At 44.6% G+C, this 20,336-nt stretch overlaps 2 protein-coding genes across 4 annotated transcripts in view; one reads left to right on the forward strand and one right to left on the reverse strand.

Moving 5' to 3' along the window:
* Positions 1–3,278, forward strand: part of Wdr59 (WD repeat domain 59) — a 98,490-nt gene extending 95,212 nt beyond the window's left edge. For both annotated transcript variants that reach the window (XM_075672585.1, XM_075672595.1), the window contains one exon: positions 2,892–3,278. In XM_075672585.1, coding sequence (XP_075528700.1) covers positions 2,892–3,025 — 134 coding nt within the window. In that variant the 3' untranslated portion in view covers positions 3,026–3,278. The remainder of the gene's footprint in view (positions 1–2,891) is intronic.
* Positions 1–20,336, reverse strand: part of Nsun2 (tRNA (cytosine(34)-C(5))-methyltransferase Nsun2) — a 159,546-nt gene that overhangs the window by 4,623 nt on the left and 134,587 nt on the right. Inside the window, exon 20 of one of the 2 annotated variants that reach the window (XM_075672627.1) lies at positions 17,825–17,996. The exons of the other annotated variant lie outside the window; for it this stretch is intronic. Within the exon in view, the coding sequence (XP_075528742.1) occupies positions 17,860–17,996 (137 nt within the window). The 3' untranslated portion in view covers positions 17,825–17,859. Of the gene's footprint in view, positions 1–17,824; positions 17,997–20,336 lie in introns of those variants that run through there. 2 annotated transcript variants of the gene reach the window in all.

A 20,336-nucleotide genomic window follows, 5' to 3' on the forward strand; every position in this document is an offset into this window, starting at 1 on the left:
AGGCTTCAAAGTTGTCATGAGGCCCGCTGTCCTAATTTTTTTCTTCCTCCATGTATGAGGCAACCGGCAGCACCAAAAAACAAAGGAGGGGGTGGAGTACAGCCATAGTAATAGAGGTTGCAAAGCTTGTCCATAACCGATAAGTTTTGCTATACCTTTTATTCCTTCATTAATGTTACGTCAGGCACACTCGACACACATGGAATCCTTGTAGGCCGTCACATGACCTGGCATGATGTGGCAGAGAAACAAAGGCCTCAAATTATTTTTATTCATGGTTAGGGAAATGTTGTTCAGACAGCAATCTACAGCAAGAAATAGATATCCCAACTTGTGTTGCATCATCAAGATAGGCAACATGGAGCTGAGCCATTCTTTATGGTGTCTTGTGACAGCACATGCAAGCATGGCTATACCAAGAGTCAGAGCACATACTGTAGAGAAAACCCTCTAATCTACACTCGCCTAACATTTATAGGTGTTTGCTTGTAGGTGATGCCCGGGTGTGGCTGCTTAGAGAAAATAAGAAACAAGAGTAGTAATGTGTTAGGCAGGCACCAGAAATTCAGTCATTCATCTGTTGGAGAAAGTAAAATCAAATGAATTCCCTGTACGTGGTAGGTTCATTGTATGTAGGTCCACTCGTAAGTCTGAATGTGCTCTGCACAAAATTTGAAACCTACTTCTTTGCACCTGTTTCCATTCACAAATCCTTATACCGTAATGCAAAGACTTATTTTTGGCCCATTTAGTTGCACTTTCTTGCGTTTTCGTCATACCCTCGCTTCACCCATGCCATAGGATTGACTCATGTTCAATGTCCCAGAGCAACACAGGAGTTATGACAGATGTAGAAATGGAGAGCTCTACATTGATTTGTTCCACTGGGGGTTCTTTAACAAGTACCTAAATGCAGGTGTGTCCTTGTAATTGCCCCCCTTTGGAATGCAGCTGCTGCAGCAGCCAGGAATTGAGACCGTGATCTTGTGCCGAGCAGCAGAACATCATATCCACTGAGCAACCAAAAACTAGACACGCTATTGCGTTATTTAAAAAAAGAACTATTTCCTCCTAGGTGCTGTAGGATGCAAAAAGCGGCAGCAATTATCAAACTTGACACGAGAGCGCTGTAATGGGATCAAGCATGCACTAGGGGTGGGGGGCAGGTCAGCGCACGTCTGCTCTCTCAGCCTGGTCGTGGTTGTGCATGACTGTCAGCGCAGCTGAGCGCATACACAGCCCGCACACCTTATCTTGGAGGTAATCTGCAGCGAGTGCAAAGGCTTTTGGCTTTTCTTTCAGAAGCCAAATTTGTGTTGTTGCTCTGTGCAATAGATTGAAATTAAGCTATTTCCATTTGAAATTGCCTCTATGTACATAATAAAAAGTGTGAAGGTTGCTATTTCATAAGCCTCAGTTCCCACCTTGTCTTAGTCAAGATTATTTAAAGCTGAAACAAAGGAATGCACTAAAAAAAAAAAAAGCTCGTTTCCAATGTATGGAGCGATTTTGCCATGTTATATAAAAATTGTGTGTAAAACAAATAATAGTGAGATACTCATTCAATTGTCCTAGAGAGGCTAAAGCAACACCATAGCAGTGGCAGCTGCTGATCACATGGTATCGCAGACCACTGATGCGCCAGTCAGTTTGTTGTGGCTTTATGCCATGCCATGCACCTGAAAGCTAAGTGTGTCGAGCTGTCTCCTACAGTGCCAAATTGACCCTTTTTGCAATAAGATAGGAAGTTGGGCAATCTGGTGAAACTGCATATTTTAACAGCTCAGACAGACAACACACAAAACAAATCACAGGACAGTGCTTTTCCTGTGGACTTACCTTAGTGTGTTGTCCATTTGTGCTGTTGCATATACTGACCCTTTTTGTTCCACTTGTCACTTTTTCTCTATTCATGTGGGATAAGCATATGTTCTGGATTCGCTGGAGAAGTAACACACCCTCCTCAACTTTCTAGTACATTAGGTCAATGCAAAGTAGCGTGGATTGAGGTAGAAGGGAAGGTCTAACAGGTATGTCCTCATTGCAGCCTTCTGGTGATAGCTCCTTCAGAGTAAAAGAAACCAATGGGGCATAGAATCGAAAGGAGGAGGAGAAAATGTACTACAAACACTTCTGTGTTGGCTAATTGGCTTGCTTGTGGTAGTAAAACAATGCAAGAAGTTTCATATGAGTGTCATATTTTTGTTACTCGGTGTCAAACTTTATAGCATCAGGTTTTGCATGGCCTCTGAGATTGTGGCATTCACGTTTACAACAGTGCAGCTCCTTGTAAAACTCAGAGGCCATACTTTTGATGCGCTGCAATTTTGCCACATGTCCTCAGACAAGTGGAATGCACTGCACATAAGCCAAGTGCATCTTGCTGAAATGAATTTAAAGCTTCAAAGGTGTGGATAGTTATAAGCCAACTCCAAAACAATTGTTGGTATCAGCTTACCAGGGCAGTGGTATACAAGACAGCAGGTGCTGAAAATACCAGTGATACCATGGCCACATAGATGCACTACACCTATTGGTGGCTGAACAGATCACTACTCTATGCACTTGGCATGATGTGGCTAGAGACCACTACACCAAGCTGACAGGTGCATCAGTGGTTTAAGATACCACTTGATCACCAGCTGTGATCGATTTTACATTGGTTTAACCTATTATTTTTCACTGGAATGGATACTCGTTTCGAACTTGTTATATTAAATGATGACGTAGAGCAATTTAGACAGCTGCCCATTGAAGAAAAAAAAAAGTGTCTCACGATTTCTGTGTCAGTACTCTTTAAAAGATTGCATTACAGGTCAGCTGTCATGATAAAATACTTAAATGTAGAGGACACATGTGCAAATTTTTTACGACTTGCATTATATGTGCAGGCCAGCTTCACTTTTGTGTTCAGTGTGGACATGGAGGCCATGTACAACACCTGCTGGACTGGTTCAGAAGTCAGTCACAGTGCCCATCTGGCTGTGGTTGCCGCTGTCTTGCAGAAGGAGAATTGTTTGCTTGATTGTACTGCTGGCAACAGTGATCACAGATTCATCGATTTTGGACACAAACCTGTGCTGTGATCATTGAACAAACTGTGATGGCTGCTGAAAACAAAGCGCACATATTAGTGCCCACTTAACAGAAGTTTACTAGTTTACCTTTTTGTGGTGGGCAACATGGCTGTGAATAATTAACTTATTTTTTAAATATTGCTGGTTTGTTCAGATGTAAAAAGTGTAACATATAGGTACAATAAACAATCTATTTGCTTACTTCTTGTATGGACATCAGATACAGCTTTTCTTTTTTTCATTATGGCAAGAGCAACACATAAAGAATGTGCACAGCACATGTGCTGAACTGACAAATGAAAATTTAATGCACAGGTTTTTCAAGCAGATCCATTTTGTAATCAAGCAATGAGATATGAGAAACTTTTTTTTTCCAGTGTATATAGTTGCACTGTATGGCACACAAAGGGACACTGACACAAACACAAAATGGACAGGGACCTTCGGCCTTGTTGTGCTTTACTTGGCCTTAGAGTTGGACAATAACTGTTCTTGTGATAATACTGTGCTCTTGTGCAGTACAACACAGCTAGAACAGCCTCTTAATGCCGTGTAGCTTTGGCTCTACTAAACAGAAGTTAAAGGGCGGTCATTTCTTTTGGATAGGTTGCTTATAGTCTTATTCAAGCTTTTAAAAAATACCATCTTGTTTTTTATCATTTCAAACAAACAATTGCAAAGAAAATGAGAACCAAGTACAACCCAGCTGCAATTTAATAAAAAAATAAACAAACTTGTGATTTTAAATGAGACAACATTGGACCTTATTGTGTTCTCCCGGAATCTTGTTGTGTCCAGTTGGTTAATTTCAACATCATTGTGGGTCCAATCAGTATTAAAGTTCCAATTAGACATGATTGAATCCAGTTGTTTTTCAATGGGGCACAAATAGGACCTTACTGTATTTGCCCAAAACCTCAAGTCCCAATTGGTATTAATACAAACTTACAATTGGACATCATTGTGGGTGTAATATGTGTTACGGTACCTTCACTTTGATATTTTTACAAGTTGGGCCGCATTGTGTGTTCCATTGGCACATAAGAGCCACAGAGTCACTGCACTGCTTAGATCTGTATTTGTCAATTACGTAGTTATGCAGGCTTTCCAGATCCACCAATTAGTGCCTATAAATACCAACTGGTCATAACAGAGCCCTTAAACGCCAGTTGGAAGACACTGGATGAGTGATGCCATGAAACAACGAAATAGTTCACAATATGCCACGGGCAATATTATTGTTATATGTAATGACCCCTCAAATAACAGGTCTCTGTATTTTAGTATGATCAATGGAGTGCAGGATTTAGGGGTTAAGTTAAAAATCTCACGTAGAACTTTTTATCTCATGAACCACTGGCATTACCTGGTGACCCAAATTTCTCTTGCATATAGACCCTTTGCATCCACGATGTGGTAACAATGCATTCATGACTCCAGAGAACTCCCGGTCAGCCATTTTTGACAGTCCAGTTAGCCAAGAAAAAAGTATTTTGGAGCATAGTATAAAGTAGGCATACATTCTTGATGTTTTCAGATACAAAGAATGTGCGCCGGGCGTCGAGTTCAGGTATGGGCTTTTCACTTGTCACTTTTCAAACACTCCAACTCTGCAGCAAAACTGGTCCCAGCTGGAGGGTTGCATAAGTTTCTAAATCTGGTACAGAACAACATAGAAAGGAAGAAACAAGCCAAGCCGGCCAGATGAAAGAACAGAGCGCTGACTTCCAGCTGGTTTATTGGCAAGTTGCACGAAATATATAGCTACAAGAAATAATCAGGAAATGTCGTCGCAACACTTCACAAGATATCACAACGATACAAGACTTATGACCATTATGACTTACACAACGTGTAATTCTGTAATGCATGGTTAAACTGTCCGTTCCACCAGGCACAAAAAGCATTTTGGGTCTTGCGTTGTTTATTCAATTCCACTATCATGCGGGAAGAGATATATAGGACAAACTGGTCGCTGCCTTAATTTAAGCCTAAAATAAAAACATGATTACAATGTGCATCGAACTATACAGGGACACTTTGGAATTCGTTGTCGCGGCTGTGGATGTAAGCCGAATTTTTATTGGTGTTGTGGGGATGCGCGACCCTCGCGCCTCCCCTGATATGTTTTTCCCGCATGGCGCGTCTCCTGTAATCAAGCTTCGCCGGGAGGCCTGCGTGATGCCCGCGGCGGTCGATGTGGTTGGGGCGCAGTGCGAGAGATGGCGCGAGTGTTGCGTTGCTAACGCCGCCTCACGGCAGGGTTACTTGGGGGCGCAGGGGAGGACTGGGAGTCTCTTCCCCGCCGGGTCGGCGAACGGCGTGGACATCCCGCGCGCTGCTGACCCATGCTTCTGCGAGACCGCCTCGCGTGGCCGCCTTGGAATGCGCCACCGTTCGCGTGACAGAACGCGCGAACGACCAGGCGTTGGGATCCAGCATGGGGCGAACATATTCGCTCGTTTTCCGGTCGCGGTGAGTCGGACTTCTAGATTTGTCGCGCGCCCATCGGCATGTTTTGTGGATAGCAACTCGGCTAGCAGGCATTGATCTATGAAAGGTGCAATAAATGCCCTTGTGATTGTTTGCACTACTGTGTTGTCGTTCCTTTGTCCCAAGAGCACGGGTGTGAGAGACCCCACATCTGGCTGCCCAACGTGGGACTCTTGGGGCATCGGACGATAGTTTTAACAGTTTGCTTCGTTCGACACCTTTGTTTGAACCGAAGCGTAGGCCTAGCGTGAATTTTGATCGCTAGCGTCGGCGGCGTGCTTTCTTGAGCGAGGTGATGGTGGCTGTAGTGTGTTTGAACATGTCAACATGCTAAGCCTTTTCGCAAGTGTTTTTTTAATGACATTCGTCTGTACGAGAGCCACGTGGTCTGCATCCTGGGAGAGCAAGGCTGAGCGCCCGCGGAGCAGTGGCAAGCCTGAAGCGAGTGAGAACGGAAGACTCGTGGGTGGTCCGAATTTCTTATGTAAATAGCTTCTTCTATCTCTTTGACTCGGATGAAGTCGCGGCTCTGGGAGCCGGGTGGCCGCGGGCCACGGGTGCCACTATGGGCTGACTGGTATTGCGGCCTGGCACCGGGCGCTCCGACACCGTCTAGGACAGTGGGCGCCGTCAACTCGGATGCTGTGCGCACCGAGCGGAGTAGGACCACCTCACAGTGCTGACGTCTCCTCGCGGCTGCCTGTTTTGCGCTCATTTTGGGTGTTGTTTTTGGATGCCGGTTGTTGTCAGGGTAGCGACGCTTTAGGCCTAAGGCTTTACGAAGCTGCCTGTCGCACGCGGAGGGACACAACCTGGTGGACCGTGGCGTTGAGGTGTTGCAAGTTGCTTCCCTCATTCTATTTAGCCTCGCACGAATTGAAATTACTCGTTCGACTCAAGGAAGCGAGCTTCGTTCACATGAACTTAGCATCTGAGTAGCTGCCCGATCTTTTGCTAGCCGAGTTGAACATCGTACCACGTGGGCGATGCGCATGCATAATTCCTCTCCCTTGCACTACTTTAGTGTTTGCCGAGTGTGTTGAGTGTACGCAGCGTGATTGGAGTCACCCCTGGCTTGCTGTCACCTGCACATCGCCTGCGCTGCTGCCCCGGACTACGATCGAGCCACCCCGGGCGATGGTGATGCTGTGGCCAGTTCGGCGCAGCGACTTCGGCGGCCACCTGTCTCCAGCTCACAACCCTCGGCGGCGGACAAAAGAGCCGGCGGTCACCGACAGCTACGGCGGCTCTTGCCAGCAGGGCGCGTCGGCGCGAGCGACGCTTGCTCGTACCGACTACTGCGTCGTCGTTTCCGGAGTCCTGGCCTGGCATCGTGCCGTCGAGTCTGCAAAGCTGCTGCTGTGACCGGCGGACGCCAGCGGTGTACCCAGGGACAATGTCGGCTCGCATGTTATGGACAGCGTGTGGACATTTCTTCGGCGCGTCCTCTGTTGCATGTTCTATCTTGTTCGCGAAGCACGGGTTAATGTTAGACCGTGTCACATGTTTCGCCGGAATAAGAAGTGATTTAAAGTTGGGGGGATGTGGGGATGCGCGACCCTCGCGCCTCCCGATATGTTTTTCCCGCATGGCGCGTCTCCTGTAATCCGGCTTCGCCGGGAGGCCTGCGTGATGCCCGCGGCGGTCGATGTGGTTGGGGCGCAGTGCGAGAGATGGCGCGAGTGTTGCGTTGCTAACGCCGCCTCATCATCATCATCAGCCTGGTTACGCCCACTGCAGGGCAAAGGCCTCTCCCATACTTCTCCAACAACCCCGGTCATGTACTAATTGTGGCCATGCCGTCCCTGCAAACTTCTTAATCTCATCCGCCCACCTAACTTTCTGCCGCCCCCTGCTACGCTTCCCTTCCCTTGGGATCCAGTCCGTAACCCTTAATGACCATCGGTTATCTTCCCTCCTCATTACATGTCCTGCCCATGCCCATTTCTTTTTCTTGATTTCAACTAAGATGTCATTAACTCGCGTTTGTTCCCTCACCCAATCTGCTCTTTTCTTATCCCTTAACGTTACACCTATCATTCTTCTTTCCATAGCTCGTTGTGTCGTCCTCAATTTGAGTAGAACCCTTTTCGTAAGCCTCCAGGTTTCTGCCCCGTAGGTGAGTACTGGTAAGACACAGCTATTATATACTTTTCTCTTGAGGGATAACGGCAACCTGCTGTTCATGATTTGGGAATGCCTGCCAAACGCACTCCAGCCCATTCTTATTCTTCTGATTATTTCCGTCTCATGATCCGGATCCGCCATCACTACCTGCCCTAAGTAGATGTATTCCCTTACGACTTCCAGTGCCTCGCTGCCTATTGTAAATTGTAAATTGTAACGCCGCCTCACGGCAGGGTTACTTGGGGGCGCAGGGGAGGACTGGGAGTCTCTTCCCCGGCGGGTCGGCGAACGGCGTGGACATCCCGCGCGCTGCTGACCCATGCTTCTGCGAGACCGCCTCGCGTGGCCGCCTTGGAATGCGCCACCGTTCGCGTGACAGAACGCGCGAACGACCAGGCGTTGGGATCCAGCATGGGGCGAACATATTCGCTCGTTTTCCGGTCGCGGTGAGTCGGACTTCTAGATTTGTCGCGCGCCCATCGGCATGTTTTGTGGATAGCAACTCGGCTAGCAGGCATTGATCTATGAAAGGTGCAATAAATGCCCTTGTGATTGTTTGCACTACTGTGTTGTCGTTCCTTTGTCCCAAGAGCACGGGTGAGAGACCCCACAGTGTGAAATGCTAAAAAAGCACCAATCACAACTTACGCGGGAGATTACTGAAGCTGATCTCATGGCAAGGGCTGGCGTCATCATTGTGCCTATCCTGTGTGCACCATCATTGTGCCTATCTTCACAGGAAGTAAGATTTCTTGATCCGTTTAACTGTGCGTGACGGAATTGCATGTTCGTGACTCATGATGGTGTAGTCTTCTATTGGTGAGACGTTTTGTGAAGTGTTGCGATGAAATTTCCTGATGCTTTCTTGCAGCTATATATTTCGTGCAACTTGCCAATAAACCAGTTGGAAGTCAGGGCTCTGTTCTTTTATCTGGCCGGCTCAGCTTGTTTCTTCCTTTCTATGTTGTGCTGTACCAGTTTTAGAATGCAATACCAACTCACCCAATCCTCAACCCTAGTGAACCTATAAATTTATTGGCTATTGTAACTTGTGTTGTTCCGGAGGGCTTAACCGAAAGTCTTCTGGGAACTCTTGTTTGTAAGCAAGAAAAGGGTCTATATAATGTGACAGAATCGTATGTTACATGTCCAACAGGTCCAATTGTGCTAAAAAAAGGCAGTTGTTGGTCCAATTCGAAATTTGACTGGGAAGAACATGGGTTTCCCTTGCAATGTAGTTGACAAGCCAAAGTTTAAAATTACATGTAAACATTTCGTTTAGTCAAGTCCTAAAAATATGGCTACAAAAACCAAAGGGAACGGGATGCACTGTGAAAAACTACAGAACAAAACAAACACTGGTGATGAGTAAATTCACAGCATTCACTGGGATACATAAAATGAAACTTTGCAGAAGCATATTTTTCTTCACCATTTGGTCACCTTGTGGTTGCTTCATAAATCGTATAACAGAGCACAGTTGTACTGCAACATTTTGCAGAACAAAGGGGAAATGTTTTTCCACTTTTACTCTCACTAAGATCTCCCCTAGGGAAGTACTACGATGACTGAATCCCATCTCTGCCTTTTGTCCTTTCTTAAAGGGGTCCTGAAACACATTTTCTTGAAATCTGAGCAGAATATTGCAATGCATGCAGTACCTTTCAAGCAATATGTTACCGAAATACAATATTTAAAGATTACCTGAGAGGAGATGACTGCAATGTTTACTTTCCCCAATTCCTCAACTTATCTGTTGCCCTCAATATGCCACCAGCAACTTTCTGTGGTGGGCTTATGGCAGCCTTCCCTGGCAAAGCTAATGAAGTGATGGGAAGGGTGTGATGAGTTTACAACTGCCACTTCAGTTTCTTAGAATATCTGAAGGTGAGCAATACATGAATGGGCTTGTGCACATGAGTAAATTTGCTGTAAAAAATGGTCGCTCAATGGCTTGTGGGCAACTGCCAGCAGGCAGTTAAAAATAGCCAGGAGGTGCCCTCTCTTTGAAAAAAAAAAAGGGGGGGCGGGTCCTCTACATTCAGCTTCTTAGTTTGATACACTGCATAAAACTAGAAAACTTTACTAAAATGTTCACATCTTTGTGCTCTACCCATGGAATGTTTACTCGCGAAGCTTCACACAAAACAGCGCAATTTAAACAATTTCTGAGAGCTCTACTGAAATGACTGAGAGTTTACTCTGGCTTCATCTGAAAGTCCGATTAATGTGCACACTTTTGCCTCTTTTCGAATTGAGGCAAGTTGCTGCCCATGGCTCAAGTTTCTGTACCAACCTCGGTGATGTTTTCGCTAATGTCGGGCACTAAACTGTGTGCTAGCCTACACACATTACTTTGCCACAATAAGTACGTTCTGCTATTCTATTTGCTTCATTTGGAAGTGGGAACCATTAATGTGTATCTCCTTGTTGAGTAGCACACTACTGGATATTTCTAATGCAGAAGCTTAAGTGAAAATTCATCAGATAACACCAATATGAAAGGTGCACACGCAGGCAATTTTAATAGTTGCAGATAGTACACAACTTCAGTGATTGTCTTTAACAGCAATAATATTGACATGTGTACTTGTTTATCTTTTTCGGGTGACCGCTTTTCACCGTCTAACAAATGTTATCGCTCAGTGCAGGATGCGCCCACGTGTCGGAAGTTTCCTGAATGTTATGTTATCGAGGGTTCTTTCTGCCATCTGTTGTCACCGAAGCTTGCGTAATCTGACTGCATGTGTGACGCAAATTGTGTAGAACTTTCTGGAAGACACGCGGGCACCAGCGATTACTCTGGAACCTTCGATGGCTCATGTATAAAAGCCGACGCACTTGGCTTGCAGATCAGATTTCAACGATCACCAACCGTGTTCGCCGCTATTGCTGTGCTTTGTGTGTAACTTGCTTTTGTGGGCGCAAGTTCAACCAATAAAAAGTTAGTTTCGTCATTAACAGTTTTGCCACTGTATTATTCACCATCACTATTACGTGACAATATAAAAAGCATAGCAGGCGAGATGCAGCAGTGCAGCCAAGTTAAAGGAGCCAAACTATGTGCTCCTGTTTGACCAAATTCCTCGGTATGCTTAAAGGGCCTTTCACCAGGCCCCATAGGAAATTTTAGTTGTACACTGAAAGTTGTTACGAGTCCTCTAGGGAGCGTTCTGCCACAAAAATATTTCAAATCACCTCATTAATAGCAGAGACAAATATTTCGGTGCCACGAACCCATGATTTCAGGAGGTGAGTTCCACTGCCTAGCGAGACTCCCTCCACTTGCCCCGTCTAGTCTCCACAAGCGAAATTCCTTCCCTGTGTTCTACCGTACAAGACCTTGAGGATAGCGTGATGCGTATGTCACGGGCCCTGCCTTGCTTTTTTTTTTCTCCTCGCTTTCTTTGCGGCGCAGCGCACTCCCGCTGTTGTGATTGTCTCGTTTCATGCAGCGCACAATGTTGCGTGCTGTGCACGAGGACACATGACTAGCGGTATAAGTCAGTGCTACATGAATACTGCGGCAGACACAAGAGGATCACAAAGCATGATCACGCACTGGAACACGGTAGAAAATGACAGTTTTGGTGTCTGCATGTGCGACTACGATGTGGGAACAAGCAGACGAAACAGAAGTACATCTCTTTTGAAAAACATACAGACATTCGGTTTGTGTGTTTTATTATTTCTCTAAGCTTTAATTCATCTATTCAAGCAACATATTGCACAAATAACAGATATTGCTTTAATAATTCTAGAAGTCGCGTGTCACCACCAGCAGTGTCACAGCACTAACACATGTACGTAGGTGCACTAGCACGCGTACGTCATCCCCTGGCTTGGAGCGCAGCAGCCATGAGGAGCGAAAACAGCATTTGGTTCGAAATTTAAGATGTCTGCATCGTACAGTGATGCAATTTTTTGCAGGCATGATTGTTATCGTGTAATGTATGCTCTGGGCTTGTCAGCTCAAAATGGCCAGACCTGGTGAGAGGCCCTTTAACGACATGGGCATTTATTTCCAGAGTGGAAAAAAAAGAAAAAAAAAAGGAGGCTAAAGCTGGATTGCTTTGCTTGAATTTATAAAACACTTACAGGGATTCTACAACATAGGCTGAGCTTGTAGTTTTTTATTCGCTGTTAGCACAGTATGAATTTTGCTGCCATTGCAGCGCCAACATCAGAATATTTAGTATATTAATCTGCTCAAGAATACTTATTCCTCACCGACTGCAGCTGCATGTGGCAAATTTGGCTGTTCACTATGATTGACAATTGGTCGCACAGTTTGCACATCTTTTCATCATAGTTGACAAGCAAATGCATGCAACAATGTGCTGAAGTTTTACATGCTTGTCATCCTGGAAGCAAGCAAAAAATACTAAATTTTTCAGAGTAAAATTATAACATGACAGCAGTGATCGGGATTTGGGGAGTGGTGCTGCTGACCAATTCAACTCGAAGCAGAATTTGCTTCCTCTGGATGGCCTCCTCCACCCCTCCCTTTTCTTCCTACTTCCGTGAACTAGACAAGACGGCACCCATTACACTTTCCCAGCAGCTAACCACCCTTTATTCCTCACAAAGGGGTAAGCCAAGATCAGGGAGTTCTGCAGTTTCCTAATGACCCACCGGCAATATTGCTAGCATCGGTATGCACCCCCAAAACGACGCAATCAAAAAGCATGAACACTGGCTGCAGTGACAAGCAATTTTGACATGCAAGCTTCCGATACATATCCATTAAACTACACTCATTAATAGTAGCTTATGGCATCATTGGATCAGTGAAATGGAAAAGAGGATGAATTATTTTTAGCACTAAACTCTGGATTGTGTAAAGAATCAAAGCAAAATCATTTATAGTTAAAATTAAGTTGCAGAGCCCCTTTGGTAATTAATGCTGAAAGTGCTGCTACAGTTCAGACCACTTATAACGTAACTGTTTAGAGTGCAGAACTGGCTACAATGCGGCTTTCTCTGACTCCCATTTACCCTCCCACAGAACTCTATGTATATGCATACCGCTTTCAGTGCAGCTGCGCGTGACGAAATACCGATTATAATACAGCTTCCGCAGAAAATCCTTCCAACAAGCATGGTAGCGAGCATAATAATAATAAACCCGGCGGCAGGTCAATGCGGGCGCGCGGTGGTCCCCTATAGGCAACGAAGAAGCCTTTTGCTCGGCTGCTTATCAGCGGTGTGCTCTGCACTGAACGCAGCTTCAGTTTCTGCGCACCCGTCGCAATGTGCATCGTCGTGATCTGCTGTCAGTTTAGGCAGTGTTCCGCAACTTTAGTTTGGAGCTATTAGCACTATTAGGCTTTATGTTTACTTGTGAGCTTCCGCCGTTCCTACCAGTGTGCGCACTAGGCACGTACCCAGGGGAGGGGGCTCGCCCCCCCCACCTCTGAAATTAGTCGACATATCCCCCCCCCCTCCTCGCCCCACGCCACACCACCACTCCTCACACTCCTAAAGCTGCTGCCAAATAAATTTTGAGACTTGACAGCTATTCGGTGGTCGACATTTTGCTGCCTTTTTCACTCCCTTTGGATGGCAGTAGTTACCGGCATCTCCTGGGGTGTGAAGGCTAGTTTTCTCGATTCGGTGCCCGTACGATTAACTCAAGTTGCGTTCAGTTGTAACCATGTATTCAACAGTTGTGCGCATCGCTGTTGCTTCGTTAGTTCAACCTTCTTTGTTAAGACTAATCCAGGGACCAGGAAAGGGATTCAGTTCGTAGTCAGCTGATCTGTATGCTCATGGGACGCGCTGCAGCCAGAGAAAATGCCAGTTGCATATAACTTTTCATTTTGCTTCATTATTTCCTCGAGTGACGACTCGCCGCAACGCTGGCAGATCCTCAGAACCATATACCCGCGATATGGGTTCGATAAGGTGGAAAATAAAATAATGCGAAACAGTGTCCATCATCAAACCCTGCAATGATTGTTAAACCCATAAGCAACATGAATGTAATCCGTTACCTTGTCTGGTTTTTCCCTAATTGTACAGCACTTTTCGTGCAAAATTGGCAGCTGGAAACAAGAGTCGCAAGGAATTGAGAAATTAAGCGATGTACTAAGGGAAAGAGCAGAGGCAACAGCCAAACAGGTGTGAAAGGCGAAAACTAACAAATTTAACCGGTTTGTGAAAATATTTATGGATCAACATCTATTTATTTAAAAACGAAGTAGAGAAAACGGCGTCAGAAGTGGAGAATAATTCTGCATATTTTAAATGACGCTTATATGGTTATCAGTCGAGCCGCCTGACATAACCACTTCTCTGCTGTGCTTATGTAGGTGTCTTTGTAACCTTCCGCAGTGGGCACAGTGCTTTTAGAACCTCAGCGTCCTGCACTTTACGCGGCTGTACGGGGCTGGTGGCCATGCATCGTTATGCAACTTCCCAAATAACAATACTAGTCGGTTTTGGCACGCAACTTGGTATAGCAGTAAACGAGGGATCCAAGAAAACTGATTGTTCTGGAAATATATATTCCTCTACAATTCTTCTAGAGCTAATTCAAAAAATGGTACTACAAATCTTTATTTTACACTTTTGCTTGTTTACTTGTTCTTGGCAGTGTTCTTGCGTTCTTTCCTGCGTGAGTCCATTTGATGTGGTTCCTTGTTTGCCAAGTAAAGGAAAGTTGTATCTCACAGGCGTACCTGTGAGATACACCTTATTTCATTACTATTTTGCAGGTTTATGCGTCTTTATAGCGAATGATAGGCATTATTCACATTTGTACTATAGTAACGGTACCCCCCTCCCCTCATTTGCATAAAAAAGTCGCCTTGGGCTGGGCTCCCCCACGAAAAAAAAAAAAAAATCTTGGGTACGTGCTTGGTGCGCACATACTTTGGTAGATGTGCGTAATAATTGCCTCGGCTGATTGCCCGAGAAACCAAACTCTGCTTCACACGCACTGTTGTCAGTTCAGACCGTGTGCGTGATCGCATGAGTAATCTCTACGCAATCGTCTATGGGTAGAAACATATCAAGGACGAGCTTCTCGCGACGGCAAGCTACCTGACTACCCTGCCAGCTAGGCCTAACAAGCGCTGCTCGTTGGCGACCAAAGTTGTGTTTTAGTGCCGAGTCAATGAAACGCATTGCAGTGGCTGTATGGCACATGGAAAGTGGAGCAATCACCTTGATAACGCAAGTGAGAGCGCGGACCCATGGACGACAATCAAATGGCGGCAACTTGCTCCACATTCGCAATGTTTTTGACACAGTGTATACACCACGGTCGCCAACATTTTTTTTTTTAATTACTATTACTTTCCTTCAAGCAAAGGCTGCGGGTACTTGGACATTAACCTTTGAACGTTCGTAAATTTAAACGGAATCAAAACTCCCGATCGCATGCTTCGATTTTCGGATACGCGCGGCTGCTTGGTCTACATGTTTTGCACACGTGCAGCCTTTGAACACTGTTGTTTTAGTTATGGTGTGGATATATGGTATTCGGGCAACTTATGCTATAAGCGGTCTATGCTGTATTTGATTTCAAGAAACAACCGACACTTCACTGCTGTGTCCACTCTTATCTTGTCAGCACAAGCAGCATCGCAACACAGGTAATTAGTTAGCCCACCTCTACACGTTTTTAATTCAGTAGGGGCATAAAATGGCTGTGGTTGTGGCATCACCTTAACAAGGCTTCAGGAAATGGCAAGAAAGTGAACAATAAAATGAAAGAAAACACTATCAAAATCTTGAGGGCCACTCATAACTTCTTTCGGACAATGACAACAGTAATGACAGTGTCCAGAAGTGGAAGTGCAGAGGGGGGGGGGGGGGAGGGTATTCTGTAAGAGTCCACTTAGTGGACTGTCCATTTTCGCCGCTGCTGATTGGCTAGGGCCGCTTATACAGCTGCATCTAATCAGCAGCGGCCACAATGGACAGTTCACTAGGTGGACTCTTACAGAATACCCCCCCCCCCCCCTTATGTGATCTTGCGTGATGATGCTCAGTTTATTAAGGCACAGCTGTTTCTTTAGTTGCATGCTGTCACTGAAGGACTTGTGAGGAACCTGAGGCAGCCATAACTTCTGATAGCAGTGCACTCATTTGTTTAACAAAGTAAGCTGAAAAATATGTTGAATCAGGCCAAATGAATCATGCAGATGTGTTTTACTAACGAAAGCTTTCTTTTTGAAATTGCCCATCTTCATTTTCATTGCACTGTTATTGTTAACCATGATACAATGCAATATCCCACTAAAGCAAAGGCTCCTAATCTATGTCCCAACGTTTCTCTTGTTGAGCTTGTCAATACACTCCACAAATCATGTGAAGACAAAAAAGGAGGTGCACTCATTTCACAAGTTTCTTTTCTATGTTCACTACTGCTTCTTCAGGCAAATTAAGCAGCTTGCACTGAAAGCAATATCACATATGAAAAAGAATTTGACTCCTGGTTATATTACGTCAGACACATATGTAAAACCATGCTCCCTGATAAGCTGGGCAAGTTTTCATGGTGTTGTCAACTTAGTCCTAAAGAGATTCTTCTGTAAAACTCGACTGCACATGATAATCTTTTCTACCCGCCACAAAGCAGTAGATAATGTGGTGGTTCGCAGCAACTTTCTATGGTCACACTGGTTGCCCCACGATTAAAAAACACATGACTGGTTTGATTCCATATCAGTAATCTTTCTGATATGGAATGCAGGGTGTCATGTCCTACATGAACCAAAGCGTTGTGAATGAACAAACGTGATCAACCCATTTCTTATCTAACTGCTGTTTGCAGTAACAATTTTGCCATTTTCTGCACCGTTTGTGGCGAGAACAGGGTGCACGAGAGGTACCCTCTGTATCATAATAATAATTTTGGTTCAAAAATAACTTAAGGATGCCAAAGGCATACTGGGCAGCTGATTGAGTGCGTAGATTTTATTTGTTATATATGCATGTGGTGTGTGTGTGTGTGTGTGTTTCTGTCTTCGTTACACCTCAACTCCATGAAAACACTGAAATGACAGTTTAGCATTTTAATCCGTTCCAACAACACACACTCCTCGCAGACCAGAGCAACATGCAGTGATGACTTTTGGCTACGGATGTAACATGAGACGATGCCTACTGCCAATTGCTTGCGTGCACACTCTACACATTTTTTCCTTAAACTCAACAAATGCAAGAAGGAACAGCAGGCACAAATAAACATTAAGATATCAAAAGAAAGCGTCCAATGGTGGCACAAAGAGCACTGCCTGCCACTCCAACATGAAGCATACCTTGTTTTCTCTGGATAACCCCTTCTTGCCCCCCCCCCCCCCCACCTCCCGCCTTCTCCAGGCTGTTTCTCCAAACTAAGAGCAATGTAACCAAACTCAATTTTCTGGCAGCTGCCCACGCTTTCTTCCTCACGATGCAGTAAGCCAACATCAGGCAAACCTGCCCAGCTCTCAGCTAGGCAGCCTGTGCCTTTAGGTAGCATTGGCATGTGTCCCAAAATGATGCTGACAGAAGGCACAGGTGCCTTCTGTCAGCGTCATTTCTGTCTATGGATGACGCTTCATCAGCGTCATCCTTCTGTCTATGGCAACAAGTCCACCTAAACTTCCAGTACACATTTGAAAAAGGGCTGTTCTCAATGCTAGTGTTATGGCATCACTAGATGTCTGAAATGCATCTGCTTCAATTTCTAATTAAGTTAACAAATTTTGTATGTGCGTATCAATCTTATTTTATTTATTTCTTTGCTTTGGGCTTAAGATTGTACAAAGAATCTTTTGAAGTGAAATGATTTATGGTCAGAATAATTCTGCAGAGCTTCATTAAAAGTAGGCAAGTTTGTCAGATAGAGCTAAAAATTATTTTAAATAACCTACAAGTGGCCTACATGCAGCACTGTGAATCGGTGTAAGGTGCAGGTGTGTTACACCATTTTAGATGCCAGTCAATGAGCTGAAGGACAAGTCATTAGAATCTGCTCCCTGGAGGCCACATTCTGAGTACAGCAAGGCTCTCACATAATATGGCATACCAGATACAGCACACTTCATCAGCAGACCCTCGCGTCGTGAGAACTTTTAAGTCACTTTTTGTGAGATACAGACCATGGTCCCAAACGAGTAAGAAAGGCCACAGCAAATGGATGTTCTATTAGCTATCAAAAATGTGCTTAGTCATTATTCTGTGCTTTACAACTGTCTTCTGTTTTTTCTTGTGTTGCTTCTTGTGCATCCTTGGCTGAGTCCCCAGCTCCCAAAACCTCCATATTGAGGTTGTCCTCTGGCTTCTTCTTTCTGTCACGCTTTTCTGAGAACAAAAAGAAAACACTGAAACCTGCTGCAATGTACAAGAATCCCCGCACTGCTACAATAGTTGATCTGCACAGGGACAGTGAAATCAAGAGATGTAAAAAATCTATCACTGGTGAGACTGCTTGGCCTAGTTTTCCCTCCCCAAAAGAAAAGTTAACCTGCTGCTTGGTTACAAAGATCACACTTTGCTACACTCTTAGAGTGTAGCAAAGTGTGATCTGCAATTCTGCAATTTTAAACAAGTTACCAGCACAAGGTATGCAAGCATTGTAGTATTCCAACTATATGTACTAAGAAAAAAAAAAAAACTAAAAACAATTGTGAGATGTCTCAAACCAGAAAATAATGCAGAAAAGGGGGGATGGAGCCAACACAAAAGTTAAAAATTTAATTTTGAGGTTTTTCGTGCCAAAGTCACGATTTGATTATGAGGCATGCTGTAGTGTAAGACTCCAGATTAATTTAGAACACCTGAGACTTGTTAAAGGGACACTAAAGGCAAATACTAAGTCGACGTGGACTGTTTAGATATCATTCCAGAAACATTACAATGCTTGTTTGGGCCAAGAACAGACTTAGTTTACGAGAAAATTGCATCTAAAGGGTTCAAATGCCTTTTTCAAAACTCAAATCTCCCGCCACCCAACCAGGGGAGTGGTGACGTTGCATACGCCATCACCACCCTTTGCTGCCGTCGGTGAGTAAAACGACAGACAGCGCTACCGAGCCAAGACAGAGTGGTGGATTCGCCATTGCAGCTGCTTTTTAGTCAAGTGGCGTAGACCGTTTGGGTATCCCAGGACATCACATGAAAGTTTAATTCTCTGCTACTTGCAGTTTATGCGAATTTCGCGAGCCATCAAAACCAGCACAGCACTATGTGATAACAAAACTGGTGAGACGTGAAAGCCTGGACCACGCGGAGTCGAGTGAAAATGAAACCTCTCTACCGGCCGCGTCGTGTCAAGGGTCATTTCAATGAGTTATATATATATAAAAAAAAAAAATGAGATACTGTACAAGTAGCATTTTATTTCGTCTTATAATACAATACAAGGATATTTTTTGCAACGGATGGTTGAGTACTAGTGACAGAATTTAACCGAGGAGTGCTTTCGAAATCGGGCAACTGCTTAAATGTCCCGGGGTAGTCTCTAACCATGGCCCTGCATTTACCTCAATTTCTCGATTATTAAGGCTCTGTTCGCAGTAATATTGATGCCTTCAAGATTCTCGAGCACTAATCTATCACTTTCGCTTGACTTAATATTTGCCTTTAGTGTCCCTTTAACATGCACTCAATGCAGAGTACCACAGACGATTTTGCATTTCGCCCCCATCAAAATGCAGCTGCCACGCTGAGGACTAGATCCCACAACCTCATGCTTAGCCGCACAACACCAGAGCTACTAAGCAACCATGGTGGGTAAGCACAAAAATCAACAATCAAAGCACTTGAAGATTTAACCCTTTGAGGGTCAATGATGTAAATATACGGAGCCGCGAGCAAGCCCAAAATGGTCGATGCCATATATTTGCGGCGCCGTCTGCACGTTTAAAAAGCACACCTATTTCCTTCACTTTTTTTTTTCCGGCATGTGCTGCCACTATGTGGGAATACAGGGAATTTTTTTCTCATGCCTCCCTCTCTCTTGGTTTTCGTTGCGTGATTCGCTTTAGAGCTAGTTTACTCCGGCGCGTCTATATACTTACCGCTCGCGTGTTGTGGCACACGCGGGCGGGCAGCAGTTTCGGTTTTGTTCCACGGGCGGTTTCGGCTTCTTGCGCTCGCAAAACTGATGGCTATCTCATTACGAATCGCTCAAAGGGCGACCGCCTGTTTCTCGCTCGTTTAGTGCTCACAGGGGTGCGAATAGGAAGGATAATGCCATGCATGCGCTTCCTTTTCTTTTTTTCTTTTTTGGAGACGCGCGAAAATTAATTGCCTCTGGTTGGCAATAAGATGAAGATTAGCAGAAGTTTGTCACACGTTTTGCTTTTTTGACGGGCACACAACTACACAGTTTTCTTGAGTGCACTCACCTGCACAGTTCGATTACGCTATGGACGTAAATATTAGTATAAGAGCAGGAACATTTGAAAGTTGCGAAATATTCTTGTGTGCGCATTTTCTAAGCCTTGAACTATGTGTATAACAACGCATCAAATTTTTTATTCTGATAAGTTTATTTCGTTTTTTATTATTATTCATGAATAAACGGTACATACATACCAACACAAAATATTTTTTTCTCACTTTACAGTCACCCTAGAAAAATTACGAATTTTTTTTCGAAATAGGTCCCCCAGAAGAATTGGAATCTTCAATAAAAAA

This window comes from Dermacentor variabilis, chromosome 1 (assembly GCF_050947875.1).
Source record: "Dermacentor variabilis isolate Ectoservices chromosome 1, ASM5094787v1, whole genome shotgun sequence".
In the NCBI taxonomy this organism is placed as follows: Eukaryota; Metazoa; Arthropoda; class Arachnida; order Ixodida; family Ixodidae; genus Dermacentor; species Dermacentor variabilis.